The sequence below is a fragment of the Periplaneta americana genome, chromosome 2 (genome assembly GCF_040183065.1).
Source record: "Periplaneta americana isolate PAMFEO1 chromosome 2, P.americana_PAMFEO1_priV1, whole genome shotgun sequence".
NCBI lineage: Eukaryota > Metazoa > Arthropoda > Insecta > Blattodea > Blattidae > Periplaneta > Periplaneta americana.
The window spans coordinates 115,694,836-115,709,764 of NC_091118.1; the positions used below are offsets into that span (position 1 = coordinate 115,694,836).

General features: G+C 36.9%; 1 protein-coding gene across 6 annotated transcripts in view; it reads right to left on the minus strand.

The window, feature by feature from the left end:
• The window catches only part of LOC138694530 (band 7 protein AGAP004871), a 292,166-nt gene that overhangs the window by 116,668 nt on the left and 160,569 nt on the right, over positions 1–14,929 (minus strand). Inside the window, exon 1 of one of the 6 annotated variants that reach the window (XM_069818354.1) lies at positions 10,658–10,713. The exons of the other annotated variants lie outside the window; for them this stretch is intronic. Within the exon in view, the coding sequence (XP_069674455.1) occupies positions 10,658–10,670 (13 nt within the window). The 5' untranslated portion in view covers positions 10,671–10,713. Of the gene's footprint in view, positions 1–10,657; positions 10,714–14,929 lie in introns of those variants that run through there. 6 annotated transcript variants of the gene reach the window in all.

The window sequence follows — 14,929 nt, forward strand, 5'->3', positions numbered from 1 at the left end:
AAGAATCATTTTTAGTTAGTTATTTAACGACGCTGTATCAACTACTAGGTTATCTAGCGTCGATGAGAATTGGTGATAGTGTAGTGAATACCTCAGAGACTGACCTCAGTGTCTAAGGTTTAGAACAGGTGTTTCCCCATTTTTACATTATATGTCACTGGTTCTATGTTCTAGGATAATATATTTGACGTTATTCTGAGTCTGGAACATTTCAAGTGAAATATCGTTTTAGTGTGACAGACATTTATGAAGACGAATGGAAAACTGACAGACTACGGGAGACAATTCTAAGGAGCATTCACATGTTTTGAAAAGTATTTCAGTTTTTGTACAGAAGCTTTGAAAAGGCTTTGAAAGTAACTTAAATGGTAATTCAAGCTGCCTCACATCTCACAAATGGGCTGGGCTAGTCATAACTTATCGGGATTTGTATGCCCTAATTGTTGTTCACGATTCTTATGTCTTGAAGGGAACATGTCCCATGTCACATAACTCAACGCGTGAAGGACGCTTGCACGACAAGTGTCCTCTCTAAATGACTGGTGTTCCCTATATAAGTTTTGACTCGCCCGGACCCAGCGCTCACTTGCGAACTGTGTATTTTCTCGCTCACTTGCGAACTGCGTATTTTCTGACGCGCAATCTGCGCTAGTCGACGCTAACATTCTGTAACTTTGTATCTTTAACATTTTGTAACTTTGTATCTGTTCTCATTTATGGACTTAAATTCTGTGACTAAGCTTCGGTTATCATTTCGACCTGATATACTTAGAACCGTTAATAAACGAGAGCTAGCACAGTAATCCTTCGATTTATTTCTTCAACTCAACCCATCTTCCAACATCTGGGGTCGTCGCCGGTACTTCGGAGATTACGTACAACCTACGTTTCTGAAGAGAGTCCGTCGATCCTGGGACTGCAGCCTGGGACACGACAATAGTGAGATGATATTTGGCGAGATGAGGCCAAGGATTCGCCATATATTACGTGGAATTCACCTTACGGTTTGGGAAAACCTCGGAAAAAACCCAACCAGGTAATCAGCCCAAGCGGGAATCGAACACGCCCCGAGCGCAACTTCAGACCGGCAGACAAGCGCCTTAACCGACTGAACCACGCCGGTGGCTTAAAAGAATCATACTGTACATCGACATAAGAGGCACCGGTGTCCACCTTTTCAGGTTCTTGTTTGTATAGTGAGAAATGTATGTATGAATGTGTATATGTATGTATGCATGCATGTATCTATATTATTGTATATATGTATGCATTTATGTATACCATTGCATGTATGTATACACACTGAAAATGGGTAAACACCTAGTGACAGTGTTATTTAATTACTCACATATTATTATTATTATTATTATTATTATTATTATTATTATTATTAATGTATGTGTAGTTAGCAGTGAAGGCTGCTGGAACCTCGTGACACAAATAAGGTATCACTCATGAAGCAACTAAGTCAGAAGATAATGAGGTAAAATGGCCAGTTCCCTTCCCCCCCCCCTCTATTGCATACATCGCTGACTAGTAGCATATTACACTAATCAGATTTCAGATGTATACAAACAATTATTGTTCTCCTCTGACACATTTTACAGTAAGTGAGATATACTGACTGAAAATAGATTTACAGATACGTAAATACTGTAAAGTTTGGAGCTCTCATATTGTATACAAGTAAGTTTTGCTTACAACACACTGTGCATATGCAGTAAACAAGAGCGCCTGTATGTATGTTATTTGTCATGTGAAATTATTATTGCCTGCATACAGGTTGACTCCCATCAAGACTCTCTCCAAATTTTAATTCCGTATCTGTTCATATTAACCAGAACCTCAATCAGATTTAAATAATAATATTTACTTGAAAATAGCTTTTACGAAACCTGGAGTTTCATTTCCGCCCTCAGATAAAGCCGCCATCGGTCCCTATCCTGAGCAAGACTAATTCAGTTCCTAGAATCATATCCCAACTCCCTCAAATCCATTTTAATATTACCCATTTTGTGTTTTAAGATGATGTATTCCTTAAAGTGGAGCACAATAAATAGGCTAACAGAGAAAAATTGCGTATTCTAAAACATATGAAAAAGTTTAAGTATCATTTCCACTACTTTGCGCATGTCTGCTTAGCTAAAGCTCTATACAAATGGATAAGATGATTTAGAATTGATTTTAGTGCATTTTACGCGATATGAACAGTAAAAGGAAGCAAGCTCGGCAAACTTACGCTTTGTTTATTGCAAAGATACGTCACGAGAAGTCATTTTCTCAGTGTGCAGTACTGTAAATTGTTTTACTTGTATTGAATCTATAACATGCGATCCCTGGATTCACTTCCCTTCCCAAAAAAAAAAAGCAATGCTACTTATGGAGTTAATCTTCTAAAAGGAATATTGAACAAAATATTGTACGACGTCAACAGGAGTGATAGTCCTCGAATTAGAGATAGGTACAAATGTGTTTTGACAGTTTAAAATATTCAGTGTTTATCCGGTGAAAATGGAGTACTGATAAAATTATAAACTATGCATTTCTTATTCCTAACAAGAACGTTTCTGGTGTAAACAAAGTTGATGGAAAGTCAACTTCTATTTACTAAATAGTATTCTGATTAAACACAGCATTTCAGTGATATCAATTGGCAACACAAGTGAAATATGATATTGTATTGCAATTTCAGTTAATTTATATGTAAGTTATACGTATTACAATTTAAATACTTTTGAATAAATAGATAAATAAAAATGTCAATTTATGATACTATAATAACTACTGTCCTGCATATAGAATAGACAAACTAAAGAGCAGTAATCGCGTTATTTAATCTCATTACTGCTAGCGATTACTCAGTGGACTGGTAAATACGTAGTCTTTTGTTTTATATCCTTGGCGATGTGGGTATTTTGCCTACCGTTGCACAATAGAGTCATTTATTCCAGTTTGTTTTGTTTCTCAACAACCATTCTTGGTAAAGCTGCAATCTACAATCAGAATTCTTTGTCACATATAAAATACAGCTGGAACATTCATTTGACCAAACGTAGAAAAATGAAAATCTTTAAAACTGATGATAAATTAATGCTAATGTAATGTTTTCGAACTATAACAGAAATGAATAACGACCTATTATTAACATTGAGAAAGAAACTGGTTGCCCTTTGAGAGTGGTTTCTAGTATAAGTTGAAGACATTCAGATAAAATTCTAAGATTATATCATCAGAACTACGCCGTGTATGAAAGGAAGATACACAAAATACAGTGACAACATTATGACGATTTTGTCGAAGTCCCGTTGGAATGAAAATTTGAAAGTGGTACAATGGTGATCATTACACTTTTACTACGTGATACTACTTTTGACCAATAAAACGGTAAAAAAGTAGGCCTACGTATTTCAACCAATCATGACTGTTTATTGCTACAATTTTATCACTTCCCTAGCATTTGTTCATTTTCATCTCTTCATTGGCATTTATTTCTTTGTTTTCCAACATTTCAAACTGCAAATTCTTTACGGTACTATAAAACATGCTTTAATAAGAAAGAAGTGCGCACAAACGTGCAATTTAGTTTGGTATGAGTTACTTCTCTTTACTATATTCCACCAGTGACTTCGTTCTATTCACACATATAAAACATGCTTTGGATCGACATTTGTTTCTCGCATAGATAGTCAACTGAAAATGGCGGCTCTGTTCAAATGTTCTGGTGTAGCTAACATTAATGAAATAGAATTTTATTACGTCAATATCTATTTTATTGTATTACAGTGCTCTATTTCTCCTAATTTTTATATACTTCTGTTTTTTCACCTCCCTAGCATTCGTTTCTTTGTTTGTCAACATTTCAAACTGCAAATTCTTTACGGTACTATAAAACATGCTTTGCGATCGTCGATTACGGCACAAATAGTCAACTGAAAATGGCGACTCTGTTCAAACGTTTTTATGAAGCTAACATTAGTGAAGTCCACACCTGTATAGTAACGGTTAGTGCGTCTGGCTGCGAAACCAGGTGGCTCGGGTTCGATTCTCGGTCGGGGCAAGTTACCTGGTTGAGGTTTTATCCGGGGTTTTCCCTCAACACCCAATATGAGCAAATGCTGGGTAACTTTCGGTGCTGGATCCCGGACTTATTTCACGGGCATTATCACCATCATTTCATTCAGACGCTAAATAAACTAAGATGTTGATAAAGCGTCGTAAAATAACCTACTAAAATAAAAATGAAATAAACATTAGTGAAATAGAATTTTAATACGTCAATTAATATTTTATTTATCAGAGTACTTTATTTCTTCTAATCTTTACATACATTATTTTAATCGTGTAATAGTCCATAAATCCCACTCGAGTTTCGATTTTCACAGGCTTGCAGAAGTGGGCGCCAATTGTGGCGTACGTCATAAGGCGGAATACATCATTCACCTCTTCCTCCCACTCCCGCGTCATTGACTTGGTAGGGGAGGGGATTTGTATTCAGTGTCTGTATTATGTGATTGCGTACGGATCACAGAGATGTCATTCGACGCCGGTGGACTGTGGACGGGGAACCTATGCTTCCGCCCCTCTCGCCAGTTCTGCATCCCTGCTCTAGATAAATCAAAACCTCTAGTGAGATTATTGTTGATAAATCTCCCACGATAAACAAAATATTACAATCGGAGACTGAGCGGCAACGTATTCAAGAGGCTTGTATCTTCTGTTAATAATACATCTTACTTACTTACTTAGGCCTATGGCTTTTAAGCAACCCGCTGGTTCACTGCCTCCCTCACATAAGCCCGCCATCGGTCCCTATCCTGAGCAAGATTAATCCAGTCTCTACCATCATATCCCACCTCCCTCAAATCCATTTTAATATTATCCTACCATATAAATCTCGGCCTCCCCAAAGTTTTTATTCCCTCCGGCCTCCCACTAACACTCCATATGCAGCTTGGGAGTTGGGCAAAGGGCTAACAACCCATCACCGTAAAAAACAGCTTGTTACGAAACCTAACAATAAGCATCGGAATAACACAGCTCCAGTAACAAAAAAGGAAAAGGTTTAAGGAAAACTCCCCTATTGAGTATCGAACTGCTACAGGTACAATCTCTTCCATTAATGCCATCACATTTTGAAGTTTTGTTTACATTCAGTATTTCATTTCCCTCTCACTGTTATGGTAATAAATAAGACTGGGGGATTCACCACCAAAACAAAACTACAGGCTACGTGCTAAGCGGAGTATCGAAGAAGGCGTAGTAGTAGGTCGTAGGGAATCGTGCACAGTACCGCCCGGTTAAATTGAAAAGTTATTTACTCTTGTTCCTCTTTACGTTAATTTATTTTGCATTACTTTTTTTATTAAAGGATGGTTTTATTTTTGTATTATTTTGAGAGTGTTTCATTCTTGCTAGTTCATTTATTTTACAGGTTGAATTAAAATACCACCAATTAAGAGTGTAACTTGTACTTTCAGCGGAATTTGGAAATAAACATTTTACAGCACAAGACGACATTTCATTTTATAAAGTCTGTAGATCAAAAATAAAAGCGGAAAAGCATCGTGATGTACAAAAATATACTGGCAGTTGTAAACAAAAAATTTTTAACTGTTTTCTGACTGCTAAAGTTCGATTACAGGTTTAACAAATAATCATTCAACTTTTTATTACGGCTTGTGCCTGATGATCGTATGTGCTAATATTGTTCCATATAAAGGATAAAATTAATATTTTTAAAAATTTATGGAAAAGTTTACTAACAGAAAAATGCCTAGTGTGAAAGTCATGCGGACTCACTACTTATACATGAATATTAAAGAACTACAAAATGTATACGAGATAGTGTCGCTTATGGCAAAATAGAGGTTTCGATGCAGATGGATGATATGTAGCAAATATTATTGATTGGGAATTGTTACTTAATAAACCCGGTAGAAAATTTTTTCTGACACCAGAAGTGTTACAAAAAGTAAATCATGAAACAATTGTTAATATCTTTAAGAGTTCTATGATTCTTCTGTGGCCGCATGCTACGGTCAAATGGGAGAATGTAGGCCTATTAATTTTCTTAACCGACTCTGCCCCTTGCATATAAAACACCGGAAGGAAGATGAATCTTCAACCACTTATTAACCATTTGACTTGCTTTGCTCACGTCTTACATAGAGTGACAGAAACGGGGCTATTATTGAGGCATAGACTGCTTGCGTTCCCCTGGCATTCTTACTTGTCCTATGTGCATGTTGTTGACATCATTTCTATAGTCAAGTGCTGGTGCACTCTAAAGCCTTGGTTTTTCTGAACCGACGCATGCGACGTGCGAGATGCGAAGCCCGCCTTGCACAAATCTGGACAACACGAGAGATAGTGAGTGGTTTCTATAGTTGCGAGGTGCGCAGATCTCGCACCTGGCAGTTATAGAAACCACTCACTAACTCTCGTGTAGTCCGTATTTGTGCGAGGCGGGTCTCGCATCTCGCACGTCGCATGCGTCGGTTCAGAAAAACCAAGGCTTTAGGGTTCGGTGGAGAATCCCCCAGCTCTAGTAATATCTATACAAGACACAGAGATAGCCATTCTTGTGAGTAGTGCCGTGCCGCTGCACCTCTGAAACGTTGGCATACATCGCAAACGAGTTCTAATTGTGTGGCTATTACTCTAGCATGAACACCACTGAAAACTGGCATACACAATGTAGGCGAGAAGAAGTAACCAGGGAGTAGAAGACGTAGTTTCGTTGTGAGTACGACTAAACACCAAGACGACATTAATGGAATCCAGTGTGATTTGATAGAGATATGCATATTAAAACTATCTGTTGTTTTGTCTACTGTTCGAAGATAGGTTCGAATCCCACAAGTGACACCAATAAGGCAACACTCATGAGGCAACTAAGCCAGGAGATAATAGAATAGAGTGGCCAGATGATAGGGTACTTACTTACAAATGGCTTTTAAGGAACCCGAAGGTTCATTGCCGCCCTCACATAAGCCCGCCAGCGGTCCCTATCCTGTGCAAGATTAATCCAGTCTCTATCATCACACCCCACCTTCCTCAAATCCATTTTAATATTTTCCTCCCATCTACGTCTCGGCCTCCCTAAAGGTCTTTTTCCCTCCGGTCTCCCAACTAACACTCTATATGCATTTCTGGATTCGTGGCCAAAAATTGGTGGCCAATATATTCACTCTGCCCACGTACGAGCGTTTAGCAGAGCTAGCTTACTGATGGAGCTGCCACCGCTCTGTTTCTGAGCACGCAGGATGATTGTACGAGTCTCCTTCACTTTGTCTAGAGAATTACACAAAAAGGTGGAAAGAAACTATTTCAGCTACTGGGTGAACAGTATAGCGCAGAACAGGTTTCACGGCCGGCCTGCTATGCGCGCGGAAGTGGGTACTCAAGGCCGCGCGAAGCCGTGAAACCTGTTCTGCTCTATACTGTTCACCCAGTAGTTCACAAGCCGTAACAAGAGACTGTCCTACTTCATGAAGTGCTGATGATTATTAACTAGTTGTAATTTGGCCATATTTATACAAGAAATGTATAATCTTTCAGACTCAATGTAATATTTTATTATTTATTGGGTTATTTTACGACGCTGTATCAACATCTAGGTTATTTAGCGTCTGAATGATATGAATGTGATAATGCCGGTGAAATGAGTCCGAGGTCCAGCACCTAAAGTTACCCAGCATTTGCTCGTATTGGGTTGAGGGAAAACCCCGGAAAAAACCTCAACCAGCTAACTTGCCCCGATCGGGATTCGAACCCGGACCACCTGGTTTCGCGGCCAGAAGTGCTGACCGTTACTCTACAGGTGTGGACTCTCAATGTAATATGTAGTTTACTTAAAGTATAAGACATGTTTCGTAAATGTAGGTATTCAACACAAAGCGTATGTATGTTTTTTTTCACCAATCACATCGTATATCTATAGAAAATTTCGCCAAACTTTGTTTATATCAGTAGCATTCTTTCATACAGCAAGAAACATACGAAAGCAGATTATTCGAATAAAACTACCTTGCATAATCTTTTCCATCATAGTTATCACATAATTTGCTGAAATTACTGAGATTTGCTGAAATTACTGACAAATTAAACATAAAATGCCAATTCTACAGAAGAACTAGACCAAAGGAAGCACCTTTTCTCTTTAACAATTGCGTACTACGAATATTACAGGGTACTAAGCACACAATTTTACTTTCCGGTACCCAATACTTTCCAAAAAATAGCCTAGAAACATGTGCATAGTAGGCCTACTCTACATTATTCGTAGTATAAGAATGTTGAAGAAAAAATGGTGAATCTTTTGGTCTAATTCTGTAGATTTACCCAGAAAATAATTATAGTGAAGATCTTCAAGGGTTGTTCTATATTCGCACTTACTGATGAACTCCCATCGTAGCTATGGTTTTTCCAAGTGTAACATGGCATTGTGCTCATCCCTCCTTAAAATATTCATATACATTTTGAATGTTTTTAGCTTACTATGTGTATAGAATTACACACAACTTTCATTTTCTTCATCAATATTTCGTGAGACAGATTTCCAAGGACGCCACATAACTAATTTACACATTAACTAATCCCAACACGAAACTTAGTTTCAAAAGCAAAGATATTAAATAGCCTCTGCGAGTAACACATTACAACGGCGCTTAGGTTCTTCTAACTGTCGTGTGCAGATACGCTTCACTGACGTAAACTAGGACAGACATTACCTATTCCCACTGGCTAGAATATCAGTGAACGAACAGTATTGAGATTATCCAATGTTGTTTTAAGTGGTGGTGTAGCGTCATGCTGATCACATAACCAGGGACTCTACTTCTGCATTTCTTATGTCGGTTCATAATTTTTACAAAAGTGCGTACGAAACGAGTAAAAAAGTGAAATACTTTATGATTATGCAGAAATTACACACATCAAACGACAACATGCCACAATGGTAACACTGACCTACAGAAAACCTATTGCACACCTACTTTCCACACGTAGACAAGGGTTCATATCACTTACGTGTCATTATTCCATCATAAATATTATTCTGATAGAAGTTGCTGACCCAAGACTGGGTATTTATTGGTCAAGAGAAAATAAAAACATTAATTTAAACGTCATCTTAAGATACAAAAGAGCATTTTGCACAAAAACACGTTATGAAACTGTCCTCTTGAAAGCTCAAAACAATGTTTACCATAACCTTAAGTCAGTCATGTCAAGTGATGTCGATAGGCGCAAGCGCATGCTTTAGAGCTCAGGAGAGCCTGAGCGCTTTACAGCGGAAAGAAAAGAGACAGACGAAAGAGGTAGTATATACCGCTTGCTCGAGCTATATACAGGGGTGGCCAGAACTGATTCAATGGACAAAAGGAAGAGAACTTATTAAAACTGTATCCATGTTACTTTTTAGATTTATCTGAGAAGTATAAGTGCATTATAAGAATGCAAGTTTTAATTTTAATGTTCATTTTTCACACGTTTGTTTTTTTATTCAAAAGGAATATTTTCTCAACTCTTTTACAGAAAAGTTAAATTTTCAGATATGTTTATTTAGTAGCCTTACAGGTACTAAAACAATGTTTTCATAAATCTAATATATCGTAAATACGTATTACTGAAGTTTGTGTATTGAAAATTTTGAAAATATTCGCATGGAAAATGTTTATAAGGAAATGAATTAACAAAGCAACTACTGTTACATCATAAACAAAAGGTATGTGCCAATGTGTTGGTAAAACGTCAGCTCTATAGCTTCAGCAGAATTCGAGAAAATAATTTAATATTCTGATGATCGGAAGTTGCGCACCAATATCAACTTAAAAGCATAATGCGATAAGAGTTTTGTTATGTAATATTAGTTACAGTTAATACGTATACCTAGGTAACTTTGCTTTGTACTATAATATTGTTCTGATTAGTTTATTTATTACGTTTATAGGGCTAAAGATACCACCAATAATAATTTCAACTTATTATGTCATAATCTCTTTCTTAGGAATATCACTTTCTTTATAAATGATGTGCTTCATTCACTTAATATAGTATAGTTGTATTACTATGGAATTTATGTGAATATTCCTTCTTAACTCTTTATTATGTTATTTACGTTTAAAACACAACTGCAATATTAAGAAATCAGTGTTAGTACTTTTGTTTTACAGACAATATAATATAATATAATATAATATCAAACAGAAGGAAACCATATAAAAATAACGACAAAATTTCACGTTCCGTTTGAAGTTTGTACACCACTGTTTTCTTAATTCAACATGCTGCTTATTCATATACTGTATGGGTACATAATCTTTCTTCTTTCCATACTTAGCTCTTGATTTCCACGCACGACGACAAGGTCAGAAAAATGCGCTTACTTTGACATCACTGCCTAAAGATATCGCATTTTGATATTATAAGAGGAACACTCCACTAAAATTATCACTAACACGAGACATTCTTCGGCAGTTGCAAAAAAAAATAACGAAGTTACAGCGTACATTTAATACAGCAAAGACTTTCTATAACAAGAGCTTTCCGTGAAGTACTTTCATGGTCCATGAAGTATGAATATTTAGAAATTAGTACAATGTGAGTTTCAAACCGCAGACAGCCGCAAACAGGGTCACATACACACGTTCCTTACCTTCGTTCACCATCGTCTCGACAGCTGAGCTGGCGTCCGTCGACTGAGCGTATGGACGCCAGCCCGGCAGCTTCCGTCCGAGATGGGTGCGCGCGCAACCTCTCTCCGCGCATTTTTTATCACGGCACTAGATTACATACCCTAATGGTCTCTCATTAAGCAACAATGCAAGTATTAAAAAAAAGTTATATGTCTTTATTTTGTGATGTTGAACTCTTCTTTTTATCTAATGGCGGGTATCTAATCTCAGTTTAATTACTAGGCAACACCACCGTTAATTTCACCACATCTACGTAAAAGTTGTGTTGCAAACAGTAAAGCCGCTGCATATAAATTACAGATTCAATTAACACCATCACAGTTCAGTTGACTGAAGACTTGCTAGGAGTTTGATCCTGCTAGACTTTTAATGGAATGGAATAGCAGACTGTGGGGCGAGCTTCTGCTGTCATTCATTCCGTCATTGCTCCAGTATCGCCATTTCATATCTTCTTTGAAATCCTATAATACGAAATTGACGATAATTAACCGCGAAAGTTCACTTTCGGAAACAAAGAATGACCGATTTGATGCTAAATATATCGACTATAAGTGCCTAAAACTTATCTCTTTCCTGTCATCATTAAACAGGGTGAAAGGGGTGTAACAGCATTAATTTGAACTAGTAATATGTAGATATCAACAAAACTAGTAGATAAGTACCAATAACCGTTTCTTTATCTATAGCAACGGTGACCAAAACTCGAACGGCAGTGATTACACGCGAGAGAAAGTCTAAGAAGTAAGGAGACGGGGGAGAGGTACATGGCATGAAAACTACAACCAGTGGTGGTTCGTGCACTAACATAGAGTTCTTCATCAATCCCGCGAATAAAAATCGCAACCTTTGCTCTATCAGTAATGTCATTACTGTCATCAAGAACCAATTAAAAATATATAAACAATTTTCTTGCTTTTTTTTTTTTTTTTAATATTCCTTATGAAAGACAATCAGAAATTTCCTGAATTCTCTTCTGGATATTTAGTCGAGAAATGCGCAGTTTTTCAAAATTAATTAACAACTTCCATTGGACAAATTATTTCAGCCACCTTGATCATTACACTTTTATAAAACTCTCCTTCGTTGGAAGGCTTAAGAGAACGAACTATTTCGTTCGCTACTAGATAGCTGGCTTCCTTACATTTATTTATGTCATCTTTCTCTTCATGACGATGATTTAAGGCTGATTTCAGTTCTTGGAGTTTAATAACTCGTTTCATTACTACACTAGCACGCAATATTTAATCAGTTTATATTATTATTATTATTATTATTATTATTATTATTATTATTATTATTATTACATCAATAACTAGTAAATAACTTATAATAGTCATCAAAAGATTAAAAAAAAATTAAAATGGAGATATGGCGTAGTAATTATTTTATCATTCAAGGGAAGATATAGGCCTATATATTGAGGCAAGTATATAAGAATTATGGTAACACTTGCTGATATAATAATAATAATAATAATAATAATAATAATAATAATAATAATAATACCTGTTATCCTGTGTATTCATCGTAATGCCCTGTAATGTCGCTTCTATATAGGTACTACTACTAATTGAACCGTTGAGCAGAGCAACATATTACATTTTCTCCGACAGAACAGCGAATAAATTCCTCTTCCCATTCTGTACGAAACCTTCTGTTCCTGCTCATAGAGACAGAGGGTTTGTAGAGTGACATGGTCCTTACCTTCAGTACGTGAGCGAGACAGAGAGCAATGTACAGGAAACTCCCCTTACCAGTATGAATGTCTTTGATTACACGATATAATCACGATACCCAGTTCCGTCACAGCTGATCTATAGTCTAATGGTTATGGAAAAAATCGAGTTTCTATTGAGAGATTGAAAGTGAATACGTTGCAACAGCGCAATGCTTGATTCCCCGCAAATTAAAAACATAATTATATAGGTACTCCCGATTTTTATATTTTGGCTTTGTCCTTAATTGACTTCACCTTTTGAATACTACTGGTATAAGACTTGTAACTGCAACTATCGTATATACCGGTAGAACAAATAAAATCAGAAACATTACAGAGACCGAACTAAATCGTGTCAATCAGAATATGTTTTCCGGATACAACGTCTGTTTAGTCGAGGGAGGACGACACTTTCATCATCTTCTATAAGGTATGATTTTACACACGTTTTAAGTAGCGGAGTTAACGTACGAGTGCGGCCAGCTGTGACATGCCCAGCACCGAGAAGCAAAGCATCGCGCCAGCGGTCGGTAAGTTACATAATATAGCCTACGGTATGCGGTATTTATTTACTTATTTATTAATGCATTAATTCTCGAATAGCTAAGTTATTATTTATTTCTTTATTACAGACTCTAGTTCATCGTCTGACGACGAGGTTATGGGCTTTGTAGTCTGTCTTTTATTTCCTATAAAATTAATGCATTCGTGCTCCATTTCTAATAACAAATACACATATTTATCTTTCTCGCTTAAACTTCTGTTACCAGTTGCGTTTTGGTTCGTATTAGTCTGTAATTATTTAAAAATTTGACAACAATAAAAGCAATACGTTCTATCAGTCTAGCAGCCGATGTTCACTTTTTATTCATTCACGTACTATTCCGTCACTTGTGAAATCCAAAGATGCTTGGTTAACGATCCAATAACTAGTGGACCGTTAAATTCCTCTTCTGCAACCCGACAATCCACTAACTTTAAAGGTCCACTAACTAATGGAGGAATACATTATCTATGGGTATTTTTTCTTGCAACCCAGCGAGAATATACAATGTGTTAAACTATCATATAAAATAAATAAATATTTGATTGCTAGAGAAATATGGACAGCAGATGAGCGATAATTTCGTATTGTTTGTTTTGAGACATACTGTATAATAGAAACCCTGTAGTTGAAATACCTCACTTTTTTATTTTAGGAGAATCGGGAAGCTGTGATTTGAAGCTTATTTTTAAACGTTACATTTCAGTTAAAGCTGGATTGTTTGGCAGACTGTTCGAACCAGTAAACTTCGACCACTTTTTTAGATCGGGAGTGTATAATTTTTACGTTGCCGTAATTTCAACATTATGTGAAAATCATAGTTGTGGGCTAAAGTGCCTTATACAACGCGCTGTCAACACGACGTCTTGTGCTGTTTCAGTCATCTTGTTGATCTCGGGAGAGGAAAATACAGTCATGTATGTACCCGCCTAATACAAAGCACAGTTTTGGCGGCAACTTCTCACAAGTGGATGCCACTGTAGCTAGAATAAATTGGGAAAGACAGAAAAGCAGATATGCGGAAAGTCGTAAAAATGAAGTAGTAGTGTGAAAATATGTTGTGGTGAGGTGCTTATTGAATGCGAGGTGTTTTTACGTTCTTAGAAAATAAGACATTTAATTATCTAATCCTCGTTAGATCGCAGGAAAAGGGTGTGGGAGCTACGAGTATCAGCATGAATCATTAATAAGGCCTTTCTAGACCTGTTTCTACCCTAACCAGTAGTTTTTTGGGAAGTCTATCTGGTTTTCTGTGTAATTGTGGTCTATACCATATCTTATATGACATTTTTGTGTTTTCTATTTTAGATACTGTGCATTAGCATAGCAAATTATGCTTATTGTTAATTTTGTCTTCAACTGACTGAACATTTAATTCTGCTTAAATGTCTTCATACCAAGAGTACGAGAAAGTTTACAATAATGCAAATAGTAAAAATCTCTTGTAGATAAAATCAGAATCTATAGTCACGTCGCTGTTATTTCCTGCATGACTCCTCCTCTTTGCTTACGCCTTAGGAAATGAAGGCTCTCTAAAGTCTAGGTAGGTAGTATCCTTCGCCATTTTTGTTCTTTCGTTGCCGAGCTACCAGATGATGAACCTATTTGCCGCACCGTTAAACATTATCATGTCGTAGCTCCTATGATAATAAGTCAAACGCACTGTAATTGAGCAAATAATTGAGCGGCAAATAACGTACTTGTGTACTTTCTGCGAACGCCAACGAAAGAACCAAAATGACGATCGCTTTATAGTGCTGCAGATTTTGAAAAATCGTCATACAACGGCGGTGCAAGTCCGAAATCGGGTCCAAAACTCAACGGGGGTCAACATAAGTGTGTGTACCGTTCGCAGACGTCTTCGGAAAACAACTCTAAAGACATGCCGACCTGCATCAGCTCCAGCATTGACCCCAGATCATCGAGTAGTCCGGCTTCAATTTACCCGAAAACATGCAGAATGGACAACGG